The sequence below is a fragment of the Strigops habroptila genome, chromosome 5 (genome assembly GCF_004027225.2).
Source record: "Strigops habroptila isolate Jane chromosome 5, bStrHab1.2.pri, whole genome shotgun sequence".
Taxonomy (NCBI): Eukaryota; Metazoa; Chordata; class Aves; order Psittaciformes; family Psittacidae; genus Strigops; species Strigops habroptila.
In genome coordinates, this window is record NC_044281.2 from 66800815 (window position 1) to 66826714 (window position 25900).

A 25900-nucleotide genomic window follows, 5' to 3' on the forward strand; every position below is an offset into this window, starting at 1 on the left:
AGCCACATTGAACAGGTTTTGAGAATTTCCTGCAAAATTAGCTTTTTACGTGTACACTATTTTTAATGGCAGTGACCTTTACTATTTCCAATAGTGAATCAAAACAAAGAGGTTGTTACCCACAGTCCCATGTGGAGTCAACAAGAAGCATCCTCATCTCTGCCATTTCTCTGACCTCTCAGGATGCGACTAGACTCGCTGCTTTTGCCAGCTCTGAGGCTGGCTCCTCCTTAATTACAGCAGCAACTATAATGAAACATTATAACATTACTAACTAGCTCCACCACAACACAGGGCTTGATCACTTCTAAAAGGTTGCCCTCTTTGCAGTTACAATAATTCTCTTTGAACTGTTCCTCAACTCGTACCAAAAGCACAGAGAATAATCAAGAAACAAACAAGTTGTATGTTTTTCTGAGATCAAAATGAGTTTTAAATGGAGTTTTGGTTTTGTTATGTGAGGGGTTTTTGGGGAGGAAGGGGGTGATGTCTTTCAATTAACGTGAATGAGAGCCGGTCCGGAGCAAGCAAAATGTGTAAGGAATGCAGAACGGAGCCCTTGAGGTATTTGGGGGATGGTGAGGGAAACAAAATTAGAAGTGACTGAGGTGCCTCTGTTAAAACCATCTACTTTGTACGCACATGAACATTACCTCATTAAAGATTCATAAGGACTTTACAGTTTTAATGCACATGTGGCCAGTGTTACAGTTCAATAGCCAGAACTCTTAAAAAGGAATAAAAAAAGAGAGAAGATACTTCACTGTTTTTTAATTGACTCCATTTTCATGGGAGATGGAAGCCTCCTTTTTTAAACACCAAAGCACAGTTGTTGCAAAAGCCTGACATTCTAACAAAGGTCTGAACGGATCAAAAACAAATCAGTATTTCTGTTGTAATTCATATTCACAACTGCTGCCCATTTCCAACTTCCAAATTTCTGCTTTTTTTTTCCCCAGAAAAGGATGAAACCATGTCCCTTAGTCACAAACCTTTTCTATAACCACCAAGGTGCCAGTGAGAAACATCTTGAATGGCTCCTTAGCTGCAAAGGATACCAAGGCAAAAAGAGTAGAAAAAGGATTAGGGAAGGGAAAGAAGAGCTCTCCCTATATTAAGTTGAAAGTTTGAACACAGGAGGCTCAGCACTGGATTGCTGTAGGTCAGCCTAGGATAATTACAACGTCAGTAGGATCTACACGCTGTTTAAGAATGCATGGATTTTTTCTTCATTATCATTTTTTCTGGTGCAGGTTATACTCCACTTCTACTACGGTCTTGTGTTTCAAAGGTGGAGACATCTCTTTAAGAGCAGACATAATGGGGATGTGTCTCACAAGCTGGGTAATGTTGATGTCTCCTGTCCTGTTACTTTATTTTCACTGGAAAGGTGAAAACTTTCTGCTGCTCTTTTTCTTGTCATTTTCTTCTGTGGTCCAAATGACCCATCTGACTTTACAGGGGTTCCTTTATTTTTCTCTTTGCCAAAAAGCTATCTGCACCTGTTAAAAAGCAATTACTTTAGACATAAGACAGGCAGGCATCAGCAATGCCTCAGCAAACTACCCAAGCTTGTATTGGGGACTAAGGGAGGACCGAGTTACATGTCTTTAGACCTCTGCCATAGTTGCGCAAAGGAAAAGTTTTGCAAGGAAGAAAGTAACTGTAAGAATTGCCCTGCAGAGGGATTACAATTTTCAACTTGATTTTTCCCCCCCCCCAAGACACTACTAAATAAGTTTTTCCAATGCAACACAGACCATTAACTCATTGGCCAGACCCCCCCTTCAGTGTAATGCAATGCAATCTAAAGCATATTATTTTTAAGCAATGTGAATTACTTCTTTCTCTGCCGTGTGGAGCATGTGGCTCCCTCTGCACTATTCACCACTCATTCTAGGGATGAGGAACCCTAAACAAATACCTAAACACAGGTTTCCAGCACCGTCCTATGCTAGGCCTAGTCAGCCCGCCCAGGTAAGGCCACATGCCCATGGTTTAAGCAGATTTAGAGCAATGAATTTTTTTCGTTTTTTTCAGCAGCTCTTTGGTACCCTCCTTTTCAGTGTGTTGATATCAGCATCCCATCACTCATTCACAGGTGTCCTGTACTTACACCTTTCCAAGCTCTCTCTACTGTGGTACCAAACTAAATTCTCCAATCCTGCTCTTTCCATCTTGATTTTTATTTAATCTTACACTCCATTTCTCTTGCTGCTATTTTTATCTTCTCTTTCACCCTTTTCACTAATCTTTTTAAAAGCAGAGGCCATAATCAGAGTGCTTTAAGTCTTAATAACAATATTACCATCTATGAAGATCACCTTCATCTCCAGTTCGGTTGAGCATGGATGGTTCCCTGATACAGGTTAATGTGCTATTTGGCTAAGTGCTGTGACACTTCAGTGCAGATAAGAAGCTCAAAAAGCATTGCCCTGCACTCACCCAGGACACATAAATCCCTGATAAAAGAGGCAGCCTTCCTATACATTAATTTCCAATTCTGTCCAGCTTCTCATAATAATAAATCCAATGCTAGTGTCCCTAGATTATTAAAATATTTAGTGTTCTCTGTTTGACTTTCATTCCCCTGAATTATTTGGCATTAGAATTCTCTATACTCCAAGATTATTATTTCACTGTTGGCCTCAGGAAGAGAGAATTTTTGCAGTAAATGACCACATCTTTACCATGTCAGGCTTAGTTAGCAATTAATAATGGGTACTACTATTCTGCCTACAAATTTTCATGCTCATGGTATCTTACAGCTATGTTAAGAAAGACAGATTAGACCACATACTTACAGTAAGTGTCAGTCACAAAAGCATGCAACTCAGATGCTAGCAGCAACAAACTTTCGGAAATACAGGCAAAATGGAAATTTGATCAATGTAAGTTTGTTCAATAATACTCCTTAAACATTGACTCAGTAAAAGTTTACTTCGTTATACATTCTTGTCATTATAGCATGTTTATTATTAAGTATTCCACAGGATTATACAAAATATATTCATGTGCTTATGCTCACATGTAACATGGGCAGAGACCAGTTGACAAATTATTGTTGTTAAGGATATTGTAAACAGTAAGAGCAATTCCCACTATGACACCTGAATTTCTGAGAAAAAAGAAAGAGGATAGATGATACTTCTTGGTATCAGGTATTTGATACATCACCATAAGGAAAATTTCCAGGTTCTTTATGATACCATTCCATAGCCTACAGCCACAGCAACCCTTAAAACATTATTTCTTACAAATCTTTAACAAGTAAAATCAACATGAAAAGGCAGATAAATCTATAGTACAATTGTCATTTTTTATCATCTTATGCTTAGTATTTCTTAAATTATTCTGCTAAAATTATCTAATCTGACTTGCTTGTAGCAAAATAAATATTTTAGCAATTAATGCTTGTAATGCTAAGCATTAGCAATACAGTAGGTCATTCAGAACTCTGAAATTGGAGTTTTTATTGTACCACAAGACCAACCTCTGACATACAGCAATCTTTTCCCTTTCTTTTATTTAGGGTTTTTATTTTTTCCCTCATCTTTAGAACTTTTTAAAAATAATTTTTTTTTTCTTGATTGGCTAGGTTCAAAGGTTTACTGCTTTTGCAAAATTTATTAGCTTACAACATGATATTAACTTTTCAGGTGATTTTTTTTCATATGGGAATTTTCTTTTTTTTATTAAATGTTTTCTATTAAGTTCATTGTCAACTTTTAAATATTTATTTATAAGCATATTAAACCACTGATGTTTGTAATTCCATCATCATGTACAATGACTTGGTAATCAGAATTCTCATACTCCAGTCCCCAACTGATGAAGCTACAATTTTTCTATCAATGCATTTCATCCATATATGCTATTGTTAATTATAGTCCAGAGCCCTGTACATATCTCTGAACTGCTTACTCCTATTTTCTTTATGCACGCAAATCCAGCAAGTTACTGCAAGAATGACTTTTACTGAAGATTTTCCATAGTGTTTAGATATGATATACACACACATATAATGTACCAAGTGAATGTTGTTAGATCACTGATTTCATTATTCAATATAAAACTTTGCACAAGTGTAATGTATATTGTTTAAAAGCTTGCACCTCAGCCAAATGAAACCAGATGATTATTGAACTGTGCAAGACCACATCTGAAACACAGGGACAAATCTCTGCCAGATTTCAAGCCTGAATATTTCAAATCTGAACATAATAGTGTTGAGGGAGGAGAGGGGAGTGGACAAAAAAAAAAAAAACACAAACCAACAACTTTGCATAATTTCTTTAAATCATGGCCAAACCAGTTTTCCATTTGTCCTCAGAAAGAACCCAGCTGTTTTTTAATGAATGTCTGTAAGAAGTTAACCCCTGGCTTAACCTAAAATGAACCAAACAACAATCAAAAGATCTGATTAAATTATTCACACTAGAGATTAAAAATACAGAATTAGAACAAATCTATACTAAGCTTTTGGAAGAGACTTTTGTATGGCTAAAGAGAAAAGAGATCTCAAAAAAACCCCTGAAAAATTAAAGTTTTAACCTTTTAAATGTTTCACTGGAGAAACGAGTCCACATTTGGGAAGATTTTTAAAGGAAAGTTTTGAGCAAATAATCTATATAATGTTACATTTGCCTGAAGGATGGCAACCCTACTTTTAATGACAATATCTATTCCATTCTAGAAAAATAAAGTAACAATTCTATTACACAATAAACAGTTCTAAAAACAGTGCATAAAACATATTTAGAAGGAGATCCATGGTGCAGTAAATTCGATGTTTTTTCTCAAAAAAGTAATTTATGGCCTGTATTCATCACGCAATGACCAAGCAAACCAAGAATGGATTTATGACAGGTCAGATCACATAAAAAATCCAAAGCAACCCAGAAGTATGGGAGATTCATAGAAACTGGACTGTTGAGCACTATTCTTAGCAAAAATCATGCAGATCAAATGATTCCTGATGTACTTTTCGGTGATGAAAATTGTTATATGAAAACTAGACTGACCCCCAGCATCACTTCAGAGAGATGCTTGTTTGGGTTAAGATAAATGATACTTTTTTGGCTCTGGTAATAGCAAATCACTTTTGTGATGACAATCACCGACTAGCTTTTAAAAATATCTTATGATAAAGGTTACCTGCCAATAATAGACAAAAGAACCTGAAAACAGGAAGCATAAATCCTCAAAGGGTGGTGTATGTATGTATGTATAGAGATATTTTCCTTACCCAAACTGTAGCCTTCCTCTGCAAGGTGTGGTAAGTTCTAACCATTTCCATTGCCTCTGTCTCTGAGAAAGAAGCAGGAGGGAGCAAAGAGGGATCAGAGGATAATGACTTGCAGCAGAGCCTCATTTTATGTTTCTATCAGCCCCTTCTTGCATTACTCACTTAAGTCTTTTCTCTGACATTGTTAGGAATGAAGCAAAAAAGAAGCAAAATAGCCACCTTCAATTTAATTCTGTAAAGTCAGGTAGGATAAAACTAAATGGGCAATTATAATAGTAATTAACACTTAGAAATCCCTTGTTTTCAGCAATAGAATAAAATGGAATAAATACATTATTAGGAAAATACAAGTGAATAAGCTAGAAATCAAGGCTTATACATTCCCAAATTCAACACACAGAAAATGCACAGAATAGCTGACATGCAAAAGGAGAAATGGCAATAAAGACCAAAATAAATTGCTTTGACTTTTAGCATTCCAGGATGTAGATAGCTTGCTGGGTAATTGGCTGATTGATTGTTCTGCTAACTTTCTGGGTGAGTGGTGGAGCAGGCTGGCTGCCTTCCTTCAGGCTCATTGCTGGCAAATTGGCACTGATTTACATACGCGCACATGCACTCTCTTTTTTCATTTCGTTGAATCCATCCTCATTTTGTCTTACATAGGAGCTTGAAACTTCAATGGGAAAAAAAAGGTAATTGCATTTGGAATAAATATTGCCAAATCGGCAGTATTGTCCTGATCTTTCAGTTTATACTCAGCCGACCCGAATTTATGCAAGCAACTGTCAGTCTACTCATGTAGAGTAGAATTAGAAATTCATGATGATTCGTGCTATTCTTAATGTCAGAACATCAACTTAGGAGCTAAAGGTAATACTACCAAAATAATATTGCGTATAAAAGGATTGTTCTCAAAGTCAAGATCAATACAAGTTGCCCAGATCCACTACTATCACAATATTGAAACAACAGAAGTACCATTTCTAGTTTTAGTTCAGTCTCTGGACTGAAGTAGGAAAGTCAGCAGCAGCTGTTCTCACAAGTTATTCTTTTTACATTAGCCTATTAGTAAAGTTTGACAATAAAATCTGTAAGCCAGTATAAAAGGTTCTCTCAGTCATTCTGCAAGATTGGTAATGTCTTGTGTGATCCTGTCTGCTTTTTGCTGGCTTACCGCACTTCATTATGGTTTGTTTTTCATATAACATCTTTTACATGTTGTTGAACTACACAATGACTTGAATAGATCATCAGAAAAGCTCTGATTTCAGAAAACATTCATTTCATTGAAGTCTGGCTGTGGATCACAAAGAAGTGTATATGCTGTTTGCCCTTCCCAACTACAAGTTTTGTGTAAACCCAGTAATGAAAACAGGATCCATGTCTGCTTTCATATGTGAGTAACTTACCAGAAAACTGCTACGGTCTCCTCTTACAGTAAGACAGAATCTTAATACATGAGTAGCTAGGTATAAGAAACCAGGCAGTAGCTGCTGTGCAATAACATAGTCAATTGGGAAAAATAAGTGAAATGTCTTGTTTGGTCTGAAGGCATTTAATTTGATTTACACAAATAAACTACAAGCATCACAGACCACTACTGATACACCTGAATGCAAGGAAAATGGGAAAGAAGGCTTGTAACAGAAGGTCTGTATTTTACCTGCTATCTCTGTGCAGGTAACAGTTTGAATTAAAAAAAAAAACAAAACCCAAAAAAAACCAAAAACAAAACCAAACAATTTACTGAATTCTTAGTTCTAGAGAAGGCTAAAAGAAAAGAACCTCCCCCACGCATCCAGTAATAAAAATAGGAAGAAAAAGAGGAATCATTTCAATTTCATCAGCAGGAAGTTTTAAAGTTTCACTGAGCTTGTCTAAGTGACAATTTGGTCAGTACTGCCTGGTTACACAAGATCAGAGAAAGCAGCTTTATACAGACTTCCTAAGTCCTAAAGTCTCAGTGAATTTCTGAAGGATATTTACTGCATGTATATGCTCCCGAGGGGTCTTTTTTGTATTCAGCTGTGTAAGAGTTTTACAACATCAACATCATTTCTGAATGTTAAACTATGCTGAAGCTGTATTTGTCTGAGTATTCAATAAACTGGATTCAAATCCATTTTTAGAGTACATTGTCATTACATACAAAATAAATCTTTGCAGATAAAAATCTTACTTCTAGATACATTTCAGGCTTTATGCCCATAAATACTTTTTTAAAGGATATATATATTTCATAGTTATTTTCATGATGTCATTAAGAGATTATCATATTTTTGCTTTGCTTAGAATAGGAAAGTATTACACCACTGTTTATAAATGCTGAACCCTACAAAGAGAGAAGGATTAGTTTAAGTTAAAGGACAACAGTACTATAAAATCATACAGATAAAAATAGGCTATGAGTACATTTAGATCCCAGATTAGAGAACGCGAAATTTAAAAGAAAAGTTTAGCTATTAAAGAAACAGAGATTTGAAGCAGCCTCCAAATTACTTGTTCAAAATGCAGTTTGAAACTGTTACAGAAGGGGATTTATGCCTGGACAAGGCTTACTACACTTAGAAACTGCAGTTTATGACATGAATTTTTGCATATCCACAGCTGAGTCCTTTCCGGGCATCTGCAAGAACTGGCAGTATTTTTTTACTTCTTGCTTGATGCAGAACACAGATTCAGGAGCTTCCCCCATTCCTTCCTTATCACCGAAAAAGGCAAAGAGTAGGAGCATTGGGTAGTTTACACTGGCAACCTGAACTGGCCCAGTACTGAAAAATTTTCAGGTGTCTGTGTTGCTATACCTTGCTGGTCTACTCATGGTCAAAGTAACTGTCGGATTTGGACTGATAAGGATTTAGTGGTTACAGTGGCAGAGACATATAAAAAGAAAATATTGAAAAAACCCACTGTGGCACATGGCAACTTCTTCTCTTCTGACACATTATAATTTTTAGCAACATTATTTTGAACTGAAGTTTCAGTGTTCTTAATAGAGTGCTGGAAAGCAATTAATGGAGTGGCTAGTTTATGGCGTACATGATGAGAGGGAGAGTTGAACAAATTTTCTTTTTATCCCTGGAAACTCAGCCTGGCTGCAACCCATTCTGGTCTTGCATTCCTAAATATTTTTGTAAGTTCACATAACCGTACAGTTATGCCGTACTCAAACTTCACTCAAATGGGAGAATTGTCCCTTGTGAGGCACTTGCACTTCTCAGAAATACCTAAAAGCAATTAATTGTACAAAGGGGAAAAAAGCTATCAAATTCTCAACTTAGCTGCTGACAGAGTACAGAAAACACTGCTTTGTTCTGAACACAATGTACTTTAAACTCCCATTTCTGCTGAAAAGCATGTCTTTAAGGTCTTTAAAAAAGCATTAACTTACTTTGCATTAAGAAACAAATGTGAATATTGAACATTAAAAAAACCCAGAAAGAACACTTGGTGAAATAACAAATGCACCATGTGTCTGGGGAACACACATTAGCAGTAAAAGTTTCTTTCATTAGCCATTAATTATAGCAACATAGTAAACGTGTTAAAGTTACGGTTGAGAGGGTATGGTTTTTAATAAATTTGGGGTATTCATGTACCTGCAACTAAAGTATTTTTTCCTGATTTAGCATCTTTCATATTTCTTCATAGATAGAAATGTATTGATTTTCAGAGATTCAAGATGCCCCTTTGACAGTTTTCTGAGATATAAAGGCATGATAAAAACATTTTATTTTTTCTTCAACAAGTTTCTTACATTATGCTAACTCAAGTGGCTTATTTTTAACTTAAAATGCTCATTTCTACAAGATAAAGCTCACTCTCATTCAACAGATCAATTTTTGTTTTATTCTTTCAAGTTCACAAGCAAATAAAAATACATATTTTTACTCCAGCACAAAGTTTCTCACTGTACTCCCCTGAAAAAAACACTTTCTAAAGTAGAGCATAGAGGAATTTTGTAATTCTTTTTTTTTTTCCACAGAATATGTTCATAGTTCAGACTGCACAAACATCCTCTATAGCTCCCCCAGTCACTTTCCATTTCAAGAACGAGGCAATTTGTGTTAACACAAGACAGCTTATCATGTGCTAAGTCTGCATGCAATTTTCTCGTGAGAACAACCATTTTGTACCTACTTGACACACGCAGCACTACACTACACCCAACTAATCAATTCTGTCTATATTAAGAAGTGAGGAGAAAAACTGCCCGCAGCTGTTATACTACATCAGCTTTCCTAACTACTTCAGACAACTCATTTTGCGGATTTTTCTTTTTTTTAAACTAAACTGGCATAAAACATAGCCCTTCTTTCTATTTCTTCCTTTTTTTTTTTTTTTAGCCTTCTCAGAGATTATTGATGAAATGCAAGTGTCAGAGAACAAGCTATGCTTTCTGCAGGCATCCCCAGAATTTGGGAGGGCAACAAGCTCCCAGGGTCATTGGATACCCTTGGAGGATTTATATACTAGCATAATATGACTGAGCAGTAGTATGTTTTCACCAGAGACCTCACAGGCTAGCCTACAAAGAAGAATTTTTGGAAGAGAATAGTTTACATATATAATCCTTTTTTTTCCTTTTCAGTATGCAAATGAGAAATGTCTCTGAATCAATATCAAGTCAAAGATAGAGGTAGATACAAAAAAAAAGGTATCAATAAGGCCCAGAAAGCTCTCTAGGAGGGAAGGATAGAGTTGGGAGCTTTTCTTCTGACACTGACTTTTACCCAACAACACCGTGATGTTGAAACGTTCCTATTCAGAACTTCAGGTGTCTCACATTTTATGTACAGATACTACCAGAGGAGGCAATAGATAGTAAACATGCTAAAGACCACATTGCATATGAATATAAGATACACTACAATATTTTCTAGAGTTGGAAACATTCAATAAATAGACCACAGCCAAGGGATCAAAACCAAAAAATACTGAAGATAACGACTCTGCTATCAACTTACCTCCCAGCTCACTTTGCAAGATTAGCTATTATTGACCAACTAACATTAATTTTTATCAGCTTGGCTTCCCAGCATGCTGCTCCGTGACTTTATAAAACAGCCATTAAAACACATTTCTATTTTTCCTTCTTCTCCAACTAGTCTGCCACTTCTTCACAGAAAAGATATGGAGCTTGCATCAGTCCTACGTGGTGTAACTCAGCTTTACCATTTCAAAAAGATTCTGTATTACGTGAATACAAAACACTTGAAATTAAATACTGACATCTCTGACAAAGATGTTCCTGAAACTGCTGTGTCCCCACACAACATTTATTTTGTTGTGCTAGCATTTCCAACATTAATCTGTTTTTTCAGGGAAAAAAACTGCTATACTCAAAAGTACAGCAATGCAACCTGGCAAACCACTGAAGTCTTAAATATTGGTATTACACCACATACATACCAGCAGCTGGCAACTTTGTGCCCAAGCCGAAACCATATTTTCACGCCAGAACTGAAGGAATGTAATCCCAGCAGCACATTCAGAATGACATAAACACCCGTCATGCCAATGAGCATCGTCTGTGAGGGAATGCAGCGCCGGCAAGTCTTACGTCTCATTATGAAGCATGGACTTAAAGGAAAGACATGGCCTGGTAGCCCATGTTGTTTCTATTAGAGGGAAAAAAATACCACAAGAACCAGAGAAATGAATGTTGCAGTTTAGGAGACAAACAAAAGACAGGCTTAAGGTAGAAAGAAGAGATGCAAAAGAAACTTTATTCCGGACCCTTGCACTCAAACTATGGGACTGATTTTACTAACACATTTTTCAGAGTTAATTGCTGCTGTTTTTACACAGCACTGTAATATTCAAAAGGAAACATCTCTCTTATTAGAATTACTGCCTTTTTTTTTTTTTTTTTTTGCACATTATGGTGTAACAGCTCTACACAAGTAGACATAGAGAATATTTTCCTGTTGTCTCATCCTTTAAAAAATAAAGTATATGATTTCTAATAGTCTGTATTGTGATCTTGTACTGGTAAATAACAAATGACTAGAGGAAAAAATACATTATCTTTCTGTCAGTCTACATTATAAGTGCTTTGATAGTTACCGCATGCTTGCAAGACTTACAGTGCATGTGTCTATTAGAAAGAGGGTACTGTAATTTTCCTTTTAGTTTTTAACTCCTTTGACTCTGACGGTCATATTAACAGGCGTTTTATAATTCCTGATATAATGCTAAATCTTTCTTTGCTACTGCAGACTAGGACATAATAGGTTCTGGAGTTTGGAGAATTTGGGGAAGTTTTTGTTTGTTTAGGTTCAGGTTGGGTGGCGGGAGTGGCATCAAAAAAATGCACATACTCAGCATTTGCATTGCTAAATGAGTAACACTATTACTCTGATGCAATCAAGAGATCCATGGAGGACTACAGAATTAAAATGAAAAGCTGATTTTTAATTAAGTTTGCCCAGTTTGACTTGTAACATTGATCCTGCCTCTGTTTCTCCTTCTATGGTTTCTCAAAATTTCTATGCAACAATTGCAGATTAGATATCCTCCTACTGTGCAATTCATTAAAATACTGCCTGTAGCCAAATGATAGTTACTTTAAAATGCATTTCATCTTGCACTCCTTTACTTCTACATGAGGATCAACAGTGGTTTTTCAAAGTCCAGTTTTCTGTTCCATAACGTTTTCAAAGGATCCTTCACGCTTGCTGTTGCCTCTTGCTGCTTATGTAACCAGGCAGGTATTTTCATCAAGCTACAGTAATCAGGGCATCCATGGATCTCTCTCATTTTATACTTAAAACACTGAACCCAGAAAATACACATGCATATATTGGTTGTGATGATAGTACTAGGAGAAGGGGAATATCAACTCTGCAAACTCAAATTCCTAGTGCTGCGTCAGGATTTGGTTCATTACATTCACTCTTGCTTGGCATATTTCTAATGTAATACTGCTCGCAGGAAAGAAACAAACAAACATTCAATAGGATAGCTACAGCTGACTTTTAGCCATTAAAAAAGAAAATTTATGGCAAAATTTAAAAGAAGAGAGTGCCTAGTTTTCAATCACTTGTCTCAAATAAAGCCTCTTCTTTCCAAAGATTTTCTTCTTTCAAAAGACTCTTTTGTTTAACATCAATATGTATTATATTACTTGACTGTTACACATTTGCTACAGCATGCATATAATTCCCCATTTACACAAACACCTTTTTGAATAAGAAGGATTAATTCCGTTAAGTAAAAGACATACTAGCTAAAAAGTACTCTTAATTGGATGCCATCTTCCAGGATCGGATGATGACAAAAGAAATCTGTCAATAAATAAATACTGTCAAGCTGTAAAGCTGTCCAACTTAAACAGTTAGTTGGAAATTACCCACTATGAATAAGATAATTTTAGCTAAGTGAGGTGATAGGGGTAACTTCTCATTACAACATTACATTTTGTTTGTATAAAAAATAAATAAATTTGTATATTTGCATTATTTACAAAATAACTCAAATGTTTTAAATGTTAATGAGGAACCCATAATGGATGCTAAAAAACAGAAATCTTCAAAGTGAGGAACTGAAGATATTCTGGTGCTATAAGGATCATTTCTGTATCTCCTTTCAGTCTGATACCAGACTTATACCAATCTCACCAATCCATGTCACTAAAATTGTAAGGTATTAAAATGGTTTTACAGAAATTGGATTTTGTGAAACTAAATGGATTTTATGGAAAAAAAAAAACCACTTTTTATGACATGCATTTAATTATTTAGCAACAATTCATTTAAATGTTATAAACTTCACTGATAGATAAATGAAGTTAGATATTTAAACAAGACATTCATTTAATTGGGTGTCTCTATCTTCTGGCTGCATCAGAAGAAACATAACATTGGTGTTATTGAGTGACATGACCAAAATTACCACAATGGCAGATGACCAAGCACCAAAGGGATGCAAAATCCCTAAGCATCCAAGCTGTTATCACCACAGAGGAAGACTGGCCATGGTGGATGCAGAAGGAGCCCCAGGATGGGTAAGAAATCTCGTCCTAACCCAAGGATATGGTATAAAGCCAGACAAAAAAATCTTTCAGTATCTGACCATGGCATTCATGATCAACAAAAAAATGAGATGGCTAAGCAATAAAAAGGGTAACTTTTTGTATTAAACTCTGAAAAATACAGCCCAGTTTAGAAGCTTAACACTAATTTTCTAGGCAGAAATCAGTTCTGTCCATGCTCCAGGATAAGCTTCAAAAAACATTCATTCCACAAAAAGTCATTTTAATTTTAGGTAAGAAATAATTATTATATGGGTAAATATTTTCTTCCCTCTTTCTGATCTGTCTTCTGCCTGACATATATTCATAGCTTCTTTTTTTTCCTTCCTGTATTTATAAAGCTCTATTTCCTGAGGAGCTCTAACTCTTCAAAATTGTTATTTGCAGTAGCTATGTCTATGAAAGAACACAGACCTTAACTTCAGTAATTCATGAATTTTCAGAGCTTTCCTTTTTGAGCTCAATATTTGTAATTGCCTTAGTATGAATGTATTGCAGCCAAGCATACTTAACGTCAACCAAAAACCTGAGAGCTAAATTAGCTATATCTAGAAGTGGCAAAGAGAACTATCCTGCTTCGTGCTAACACCAACATCATTGCAATTAGAAAGACAATCTCTTAATCTGGCACTGAAACCAAAAGTGTAACTTAAAGTTCAACAAGCATCAAGAGTAATATGAATTTTCAGCCTAGTTTAAGAGTATTTGCACAAAGTAAAGTCTCGCTCCAGGAGAAAAATCATTCCCCACAACTATTCCCATTCTTCCTCACCTACTGGAATATCCTCAATAGTAATGCCACATAACAAGATTTTTGTAAACAATTTCAACATACAAGAAATCTTACAGGAAAACTTGCTTACATCTCCCCAGGACTCCTGGATATTTTACTAGACAAGCAAAAATAATGGTTGGAGCATTTGTATTTTTTTTTTTTTTTTTTTGTTTGAGAACATTTAAGGTGAATTTCAACGAAGAGCTTGTTTGTCATCATTATCAACTAGGTCTAGAGAATTTACTAAATCCATGTGGGATTTGAAATACAAGAAAAAATGTCAAGAAAACTTCAGATACTTGAAAGGAGTTTGCACTGATTTTTCTTTCTTCATGTTTTTTCCAAACTAGATAAAACTGAAGTTTCAATCATGCTGTAATTACTCACACGTTAAACAGCTCTAAGAAACAGGTTTTAAAATTGCTCTTTCTCTGAGTAACACCACAGATTTTCACTAAACATGGCATTTGAAATGAATTAACATGGTCATTGAGGTCTCTAAAATTATCAATCCATTGTCTGTTAAATGCCCATGCATGATGTTGGGAGCACACTCCTTAGCTGCAAGCTGTACAATTGGATCCTGGCTGTCTGTCTGAAATATTATTAGTTTATTATTAGTTTATTTTTTTATTTTTACAACAATCCAAAAAAAGAGCACATAATTTTAAATTTAATTTATTAAGTTTCTAACTTTAAAGATATCATACATTCATGTTGAAAATAAAATTGTTTAACAACTCCTTTAAGCATATTTCCAATCCTTCACAGTGCCTAGGAAGAACAACTCTGTTTCTTCATGTGTGTGCACGTGCATTTCAAAAGTATAGGCAGGAAAAGAAACTAAGTGACCGGCAATTTAGAGAATGTAAATTGTATGTTTAAAGAAGCACATCAGTATATCAGAATGTAAACCCTTTATGTTTTACCCTTTCATCACTTGAGTTTTGCTAAAGAACATCTAAATACCACATTTTTATACCAGCTGTTTAACATGTTTTTTCTATGACCTAATTTGTTGTGGTTGTCTTTCCAGCCCTTTCATTCCCTCAAGTTAATGTGTTATTACTTCAATTGCACAGCACAATATATAGTTGCAGAATGTCATACTGAAATCTACTGAAAGTACCTTTTACGCAATCTTATCTAATAATAACTGAGGACAACATGTGACTGCATGGCACCGCCACACAGTTGGGAACTTTACAATACAGCAACACTTAATAAAAATACACACAATTTAAGTGACACGTGATCAAGTAAGACTAATTTAACAGCTAAAAAATTAAAAAATACATTCAATGCTAAATTCTTACAAATACTTCAGTATTATTTTCCTTTGTCTAGAAACACATCTAGGAATACTGCAAACAGAAACATGTCTAGGAATACTGTGAAAACATAACAGCAATTTTCTGTAAAACAGTTACTATCAAATTATTGCCTTGAACGCTTTCCTTCTGGGTCAACTGTGAAAAAATATGTGTAATCTTGCTTAGTGCTCTTCCATACTGATTTCCCAAGGAAACACTGCTTATGCAGTCACGGTCTGTTTGTGTATGTTTATTTTCATTTTCTGGTTCCCTCCCAACAGCTTCTGAATTCATTGAAGAGTTTCAGCCACAAGGACAGCAGTCTCAGAATTATGCTCCTATAATCTTAACGAAAACGTATATTTTGTTGTGAAAGAGAGAAACAGAAACGTCATATACCCACTTCAGAAAATTCCAAGTACAAGATCAACTTTATTGAGCACCAGGAAGACCACAGCGAAGAAGCCACAACAGGTTGCCCCCAGCTAGACAAAACACAGGCAGTGAGTGCAGGACAGGGGTTATTGTTGCATCACAAGCAATTGTGAGGGAATGGTTGCTGTAGAAGGTAAGAAAATTAGTAGTGTGGACAATAGCTCAGATACATACTGGTTTTGCCAGCTGACATCAGGATGAGATTCATTTCCTAGAATAGATCTTGATTTCGGGTCCAGCACAGCTGGAGCACCCGGCCCAACAACATCAGTCCTTGACCCCAGAAGCATCATGTGGACTACGACTGACCACATATTCTCCAGCATAAAAAGATTTGCCACAACTCTTAGTAATGATATTACTTTGCTCCACACTATCCAGAGACTGCAATGTCTTTGGAAAGGGGTCCAGACCATATACTGCCATGATAAGGTATCTGCTGGTAATTTAGTTCTATGCACTAGCCTATGATTCTTTGGGTAATAGCAATGGCTAGCCCCACTGCCCATAAGTTAAAAATAAACAAATAAATAACAATAATCTAAAAAAGCAAACTAAGTCATATATTTTCTATTAAATGGAAAACTGTTCCAATTTATGGGATAACTATCAAATTATATAGAGTCAATGTTTCACTTGTTCGGATCCTCCAAATCACTTTTTTAACTAAATGTGAGCTTCTGGATTGCAGAGACTTACTTGAAAGGACTACCTCACTATTTCACCACTTTGAAAGCCCACCTTGCCCTTCTTTCATGGTACCCAGAGTATATGAAAAGCTTATTTAAATGTTTACAATAACGGATGCTGTCTTGCTCAGATCAGTGCATCTCCCAGTAAGATAGGACACTGACTACAAACAGAGAAGGCACTGGAACTGAAACCATTGCAACCTGTGAAGTCTTTAGTCCAAGCTACAGATCCAAACTGAATTCTCAGACTCCTGAATGTGGAGCCATTTCCACAGACTGTATCACAGAAATGGGTCCAAGGTGCTCACTCTCATCTGTAGAATTTATGGTCTGTAGATCTCCTCTGGTGAATTGCCAGCTTTCTGGTGAAAGCTCTTCATATTTTAGCAGACAGTTTCTTTACCACACTTGCTTTCTTACCTACATTTCTGTTTTATTCCAAATCAAGGCCTATATAACTGAGCACCATACAAAACCTAAATTTACAGAATATTTTATTCTCGCAAATTATATTCCCTTCTTAATGTCTCTTGTTAGTACTATAAAGTAAGCCCACTGGCACAGAGATGCATTGTGATCCAGATGCCATAACACATTTGTGACTCAGCCTTTCCAAACCAGGACAAGGCAACAATTCCCAGTTTCAGAAAACTCAAACTAGGGAGTCAGAGATTGCCATATCTGTAGATCATTCATGAGTTACTGTTCACACACATACAAAATACAGAAAAAGCACCTTTTGTGAGACAGTGTTTTTCAAAGCACTTTTACAAACTGCACGGTAAAAATACTAAAATTTCATAAATGTATTTTGATCACTATTATTTATATACTTTTTATTACACAATTTTATGTTTCATTATTAATAAAGTATTAGAAAATACAGGACTATCTGTCTATTACTAAAAGGGAAATAATTGTATCCCCAAACATCTTTTTTCCTGGCTGGCTGGTTGTATCCCCTGAAAACCTAGCATCATATTTCCTTTTATAGCAGTAACAGAATTTAAGGCAATCTGACATAGAAACTTTGTAATACTCACACTATGGTTGAAAAAAACAAAAAAACCAAACCAATTTTCTGAGAATTCTGCAGAAACAAATACAAATCAGGTCCAACTAAATTTTGAAAAAATTTGCATTGTATATATACAATATAGTGCACTGTATTATACATTATAAGATAAGAGAGTTCTATGGTAGTCTTTGCTTTAGAGAAATTGAGTCTGTCTTACTTTTAAAATGGACAGTTAAGATGCGAACAACTTATTTCTCAGTTTGCTTGATTAAAGTTGCATAAAATGAGGAGTTCTTGTTTGAAGCAACTGCTCAGTGAGGTCTCTCGCTTGTGTAACATGCTGTTGAGAAATCACCAGACTTGGGAGGATTGACACATCTGTAATCTAATTTCTGTTGTGACATGCATTGAAAAACAAAATAAGGAGAAAGGTGCCACTAGCAAATTGGGATTATGGCTTCACCCTGTTCTTTGCTCAAAAAGAGCTTTTGAGCACTCCAGGATAGTAAAGTGACAGAATTTACAAGTCACTCAGTTCCACTCGAAATTTTTCTTCTCCTCTGAAGTTTCCAAGTCTGACAATGAATGATCTCACTTTCCATGTAAGCTAACACTCTTCTGGCTCATGATCTCATGGTAACTACAAAAGAATTACAGACACACATGATTCTTGCCTCTATGTCATTCACGTTACTAATTTTTCAATCTCAATGGGACCACAAGGAGTGCAAATGTAGGAGTAATCCTACATTCTAAGCACCTGATGTTGTAAACTTTTCATTATCTTAAAGGAAGTTGGATTCTCCTGCTACTGTACTTCATAGGATTCTCTACACCTACTTTCAGACAAGGAATAAAAGTTCTTATTGGTAAATATTGATGCACCATGATGATTCTCCATTTTAAGCGGTACCTGAAGTACCACTCTGAATTAGCTCGTGTGGAAAAGGCAAAGCTAGGAAACTTCTGTCCAAGGGTTAAGAGCACTCATTCAGATATAGTTCACTCACACCCACCTCCTAGTAGACTATTCCAGCTGTTGTCAGCCCTCCCAGCTGAAACTCAGACTTCACATATATTGAAAATAAGTGTATGGGACCACAGAACAAGAAACAGAGCATCTGAATCTGATGAGATCGTCATCGCCTGAAGTCTAGTCTTTGCTTCAAGGACCACTTACAGGTTTTGTATTAATGCCATGGCCAAACAGCATTACACACAGAGCAGATGATACTCACGCATTTTATCTCTATCTGTGAAAATTCAAAACAATAAAACTAAGAAGGTTTAGATGGTGATGGTATTTGAGGCTACACCCCTGAGGCATTTTTTTGTTCTCTCACTGTTCTCAATACTGTTTGCAATTTCTTTTCAGGTTGAAGTATTTCTCTAGGTAACTAGAAGTTTTTAAAGTATGTGCTCATTCCCCATTGTAAATTAAATCTTAAAAAAAAAACCCAGTGGAAATGTTTTCCCCTATTTCTAAACACTGATGACTTATATGCAGTACATCAGAATTTTACGTACTAATTTCCCTTCTTGCAATAAATTTGTAATCCTATCTCCTATGCTAAATTGTTTTGTCTAAAATATTCGTAAACTTCTTTATAACCCTCATATCATTATTACACCCAAGATTAAACCAGTTAGTAAATAATACACAACTATTCTTCATTCCATACCTTTTAATACTGCCAATATTAACTAAATGCAGAGAAAATGTAGGATTCCTTTTCATAACTGTTCAGAGAGTTATCTTTATCCTAACCCTTTACGGTGCTTAAGAGATTGCTCCAGAACTTGAAATACATTGTTTGTTTTTAAATTGCATTTATATTATTCAAATATCTCAGTATCATATACTTACCCACCTTGCTACGTGACTATAAACAGCATGCATATCACACACATATATAGCAAAATATTAGCTAAAGTTGATTTTAATATGCAATTTTTTGCATATGGACACATTCATACAACATAGAATATATTCATGCATTCATATATATTCATGCATTCATGAACGTAGCAACTCCTTTATATTAACAGCTCTACATAATGAAGGCATTCTCACAAAGCAATATAAACATAATTTAGCTTAAACTGCAGAAGATATTGAAAGGTAGGCATGCTATAATTACTCATTTTAGATGCACTGGCAAAATAAGTTTTATATAGCTATAAAAAATAGCCTTTTAGACTTGCTTATATAATTATTCTCAAATAAGTGACCTATATATGCAGACAGTAGTGTTATTACAGTATAGCTGATACTGCCTGTTTATTCCATTGAAGTTTTTAAATATTTCATCCCCTAACTCATTAGCTACTTCTGAACTCCTCTTCCCCCCCCTCAAATATTGGTCATGGAGCTTTATCAATGTCATTGTCTGCTTCAGTGATAAATGCTGTTCAATTTCTTTAGAATATAATTAAAATATAGAATAGAATTAAAATCAGAATAGAATTAAAATGGAAGTATTGGAGACCAATGAGTTAAATAACCTAAACTACATGTCAGGTATATTAGTGTTACCATTACATATACCAGTCATCACTGTGATAGTGTACATAGTGTAGTACAAGTCTCTGACGGATGTTTATTTTAGTTCCAAATTGATGGCAGTGCTTTCCTGTATTTTCCAAATCCATCCCCATTCACTCATTTTTTATGATGTTTCTTAACTTGATGACTGCCTAGAAACTCTACTGTGCAATACAGTTCAGAACATCTCAACTTCATTATCTGATGTTTGGTTTTATATTTTAAATACACAGACTTTTTAATTGAAGGTGGAACGCAGCTGATCAGTTACTCACAGTCTCTCCAGGGATCTCAGTCCAAAGAAAGAGCCATTCTTCAACCATAAGATCTTGTTGTTACTCAGAATCCTACAAGAAGTCAGGAAATAATCTGGTTAACAGAACATGATAATCCCACTGTTTAAAAACATACAATTGTAGTAAATGACTCCTCTGTAAAACACTAATCACAAAATTCTCTGCTTCATTTGCATTTTCCCATCATCACAGTAAATCAAGATTACAATTTCCTGAAGTATATAGTTTCTTTTTTGCTAAATAAAAGCACATTCAAGAAATATGTCAACAAATGAATTTTGGCTTCAAATTGAAAATTGTAACACCGATAAATGCCCACACTTCACTAGCAGATTCTAAATTACCACCGGTAAAGGTACTTGTTAGGTTTCCCAGTCAGCGAAAAGGCTGATGAAGCAGAGGACATGTTAAAAACTGTTCCAGTAGATTAGAGGGCAATACAGTCACTTCTCAGTGGCTGCTATAGCAGGCATGTACAGAAGAATGACGACTGATAGATACAAAGCATTCAATTTTCTACAGTAGAGACAAACAAAAAACCCACCCCTTTACCCCCAAAACAGACTAGTTCAAAAATGTTTTCCTGTTGCAACCTCTGCATAGTAGAAATTCAGAAATAAAGCCATGCCTGGCCTATCAATGACCACCACTGCCAAGTATACATGCAAACTGGTCCTGCATGCAAGTCAACCAAAAAAGTTGACTATTCTTTCTCTTCATGTTAAACTACTGCAGATGTCACAAGTAGATCTTTCTGGTTTAGTGATTTTTCAACAGTGTACTTTCCCAGCTATTTCAGAAGCAATAGAATATGAACATGCACTCATTCTGAAGATGCTACAACTTAAGAACCTTCCAATATACAAAAGAAATGCAACTTGTTTTACAAGCTCAAGAAATTGTTTTTTTAAACAGATCTAATGATTACACAATGTGCAGAAGAAAAGTTTGCCTCTGTAAAAAAATCTAATTCCAACTGCTTGAGAAATGAGTCTTTTAAAGTAACATTTACAAGAAATTATATTTCTTTAGTGCACAAAATTCCATTTCAAAATAAGAAATATAACTTGCAATAAAGATAGAAATAAAAAGCTTCTCAAAAGTAGTTTGCTTTTTTTTGTGAATCAAATTTTTACTTTTGTAAAGTTTTACAACAATCTGTTACATGAGACTATCTTAACTTGTCTTGCTCTTCACATTTCCCATTGTGTATGAGCAGTAAGTGCTTTGCCCCAGCATACACCTACTACATAAAATCTCAAGTCTAGGTGCAAAAGACTACACATAACGCTGACCCACAGTGAAACAGAAAATAATTATTTATGTAAGAAAATTAAAATACTGTAATGCTATTAAGATTTGGAGATCTTTCCAAGTTATTGCTAAAATTGATCAATAAACATGTGTAAATATTTTGATGGCGTTTGTTGGCCCACTGTCAGAGAACTGAGCAGCTCAGATCTGTACGTGATTACACTATGTTGTTACTGAATACACTTGTGCAGCAACATTGCTCCTTACCCAGAACCAGTCAGTATAACCTGCAAGTGGTAATTTGGGATCAATCATGATCGATACACCCAGGCATCTGAAAGCACACAGAAGCCTATGTTTATGACAAAAATTATATATGTTCCAGTATTCACACTATTTCAACTAAGAAACCCCACATCTCACAAGATCTTCCTTCAAATTCTCAGTTTAAAAATCCTGTGTATGACATTAAATATTTCTCTAATTTATCAACTCTTCAGTAACATCTTAGCAATACATTTCATCAGTGACATGACGAAAGACCGCAAACTGTTTCAATTTGCCTCTTCAGATATTCTGAACCTATTAGGTGCCCAGCTGGTGACTAAATTGGAAAATTGTTTTAAAGTTCTGATATCTAAACTAGAAAACGTAGATGTATGAAGTGTTCTATTATTTTATTCTGTTCTTTTATTGACCTTCTGAGGCTGCACAGAACTTGTGTCAAGAAAAAATGAAGTCCCAAAATAAAAATTGGCTGGGCTTAGAAAGACTAACATCACAAATTCCATTTCATGTTGGGTCATTTGGTTGCATGCTGTGTTACAGAGAGACCAACTTTGAGTTCTATTACCATGACATTAGATGTAAGTTATATTTGGACTGTTCTGCATAGCCTGATTTGTAAAGATACATGCACTTCAGAACTCTCATCTGGATTAGATACAAGTAGTTCTGTTTTTTGAAAAATTTTCACAGTGCCAATTTGGTTTTCCAGCCTTCTATTCATTCTGCCCAGAAAGAGAAGGCAGACTAAACTTTGCTGGCAACTCCATGAAAATGCATCACAACTCAGCAGCACATGGTCTCCCAGTCTCTGCCTCTGGGTCTCCTTCTGTATGGCACTAAGCATGTAGACGGAAACCATTATCATTAACCCACATAAAACAAACTCTTAGAAATTAAAGATAACTATCTAACTAGTAATAAATCAAAAGATTGAGCCAAACATTTAGTTCATAAATGGAACACAGTAAACCCAGCTCATGTTCTGCAATACAACTATCTCATTTAGTCACTTGCTTTTATTTTTCTGAAAGATAAACCGAGTCTTGCAAAACATAACAGACAGTACAATTAAAAAAAAAAACAACCAAAAAACAACTAAAAAGATAAATCATAGAAATTCACTATGTAGATTTAAGTTTCTAAATGAAACCTTTCAAATCCTTATACCAGACTTTCACAGTGACTTTCACACAGAGATCAGATTTCAAAAATCAGGTTTCCTTCAGGGCCTTCTGCACAGTGCCAACTAAAATTCAGGTTTTATAAACAAAGTAATATGGGTATTATAGTTAAAATATGATTCTTTGTCTGTTCAGAATCAGAGCTTTAGAGAATCCTAGCATTCCAATAAGGTCCATGGGGAAAAAAAAGAATGTTCTCCAAGAATTAATACAAGTTATCTACATTTCATTCAGTTAGCTGGTACATTACATAAGAAGAATCCACCTGCTTTTAATTAGCTTTAGTGATGTCCAAGAACTTGCAACGGGCTGCTATCAAAAAGGATTTGGTTTGCACTGAAGAATGTATTTGCATTGTATTCTGTGAATACAATGAACAACTTCATTGGCAAACTTAAATCACGCTATTTTTCATACAGTAATGAATCACTTGTTAAACTTTTGAAGCGACTCGTAACATTCTTCCCTTCTGAGGACATTTGCTGTTGGAACGAGGCTAGAAAGGAGGCAAGTTTTAGTAACAACCTTCAATATACTAACTTAGAAATGAGGCTTAACCACAGATGATGAAAAATCTTTTCAAGTAATCAATGCCTGGCCAAATTGTGGCTCTTACTCTTGATGTTGAAATTACCCAGAGTGATTTTGTATATTACTTCTTCAGAAAAGAAACAGAATGGATACGAAATGTATGAAATATGGCTGAAATAGTTAGGTATCTCTTTCCCCTTGAATACAGTCACCTGCTTACAGGCAGATGTATGTAATTAGAGATCTGCAGAAATTTTCCAGGAAAACAGAGACATGATATGCATCCTTTTCTTGTACTTCCTGAAGGAAAGTTTTTGTGTATAAATACATGGGAAAAGGTTCTATTCTTGTATTTGATTTTAGATAGATTCTAATTACAACTTTCAGATATAACAGAAACTGAGTCACTTATGTTAATAAAAAATTAAACATAGTTTGGAGTTTTAAAACAGATCCCCACCATCCACCCACTATGATTAAGTATTTCTCACATTTTACTTATTCATAGCATTTTCACTTGTCTTTTTTTTTTTTTTTTCTGACGTGCTAGTGAATCACAGTGATAAATATTGCTACACGTCACAACAAGGCAGCTGGTTTGAATAATTATCAGATTCTAGCCATGTGCTAAGAATTTCACATTTTCAATATTTTATTCCCAGGACAGAAACATTAAGGAAATGAGCACATTTTGTAACCAAAATCTACTTAAAGTTTTAGTTTTCTTCTAAAAAAAAAAGAAAAGTTTCCTGGAGAAACCTTCTGAGAAGGTAATTATTTTAAAGTTCAAATTGCAAAATGTCTTTGCACTACGTATAATGATCCAGACCCTAAGTAACTGGAAGTTTAAACAGTGGTACTTTCAGCCCTGGCCCTCACAGGATAAATCTAACTAAAATAGTGCTGGGGAACACCATTAACCAGCCCCACTCTGCTGATCAGACACATTATGAACTTCAGTGACCTTTTCAAATCTTACATCTCTGCTGCTCCTTCTCCAAAGGGACTTTCAGGGACAGGGAGCACATTCAGCAGACATTAAGTCTACACCGGGTTTGTCCTTTCTCAGCCCTATGAAGCCCTCTAGCACTATTCCTGCAGACTCTGATGCGATACCCTTCACACACCCTCTCTTGACCTAGAGTGACACCCAAAAGCACATAACCCATACTCACAGTTTCACGATGCAAATGTACTTCTCTGGTGGGCTGCAACACAAGCTGCACGCTACTTCCTTCATCCTGCACTGGACACAAACCAACCAACCTCACATGTACACAAGGACCAAAATCATGCCAAGGAGCATACTAGCAACTCAGAAGCATGGATGGTCAACAAGCCATTGCTTCCACTCTCTCCTGGACCTCCTTCTTTAGCAGTATAGGCAGACTTAAAAGGATGAATTGTTCTAATGGGCTAGAACCCATCACTGTTTTTCTTTCTGGTTTAATTCAAATGGAAGAAATAGTCACAAATCAGAGTTTGCTTAAATTGATGCTATTGTTTTTGGGTTTTGTGAAACCAATAGAAGTAGAAAAAGATATTATAATCCTGTGCATGTGAGAAAGTCTCATTTAAGTATAAAACATGCCCAGTTTAACAGAATCTACTGTAGTATTAAAAAAGTATCAAATAAAAAGCTCTCAATTATAATGCAAACAAACTTCAAATTCCTACAACGCCTCAAGCAGAGAAAAAGAACCTTTTACTGTACCTTCAAAGTCAATGGACTTGGGTTCAGCTGACATATCTGTGGAAACAAATTCCACAGCTGAGGCTTCTTCAGTGAGATGGTTCCACATCCCACCCAGCAAAACCTAAAGACTATGAGTTCACACAGCAGTGCATCCACAGAGAAAACACATCTCAGATAACCAGATCCAAGAAAGACAACACATTTAGATGAAGACTGTTATTCCCCAATGCATAGTGAACACACAAAGAAGTGTGACCCATTACTGTAAATATGTATTTCCTCTGATAATATTCACAAACAAAAACTACAATGGGAAAAACAAACAATCAAACAAAAACATAAACGAAAGAAAAAACCAAACAAAAAGAAAAAAAGAACCCAAACATCCAAACTTCATAGGGAAAAAAAAAAGCAAGTAAATTATCAGCTTTCACCTTATTTTCTGCTGAGCAGCCCAGGAGCTGGTTCAGATCAGACTTGACCCAGTCCCATGTCTAGCTGATAGATAAGATGAAGAACCAACATCTAGAAAATTGATCCCTCCCTATCGTTAAGGCCTGCCCACTGAGACCAGCTTAAGCACACTTAAG

At 35.5% G+C, this 25900-nt stretch overlaps 1 protein-coding gene across 1 annotated transcript in view; it reads right to left on the reverse strand.

Annotated features, from left to right (window-relative positions):
- The window catches only part of LOC115608698 (adhesion G protein-coupled receptor A3-like), a 284297-nt gene that overhangs the window by 218600 nt on the left and 39797 nt on the right, over nt 1-25900 (reverse strand). Inside the window, exon 2 of the mRNA XM_030487919.1 lies at nt 20340-20411. Coding sequence (XP_030343779.1) covers nt 20340-20411 — 72 coding nt within the window. The remainder of the gene's footprint in view (nt 1-20339; nt 20412-25900) is intronic.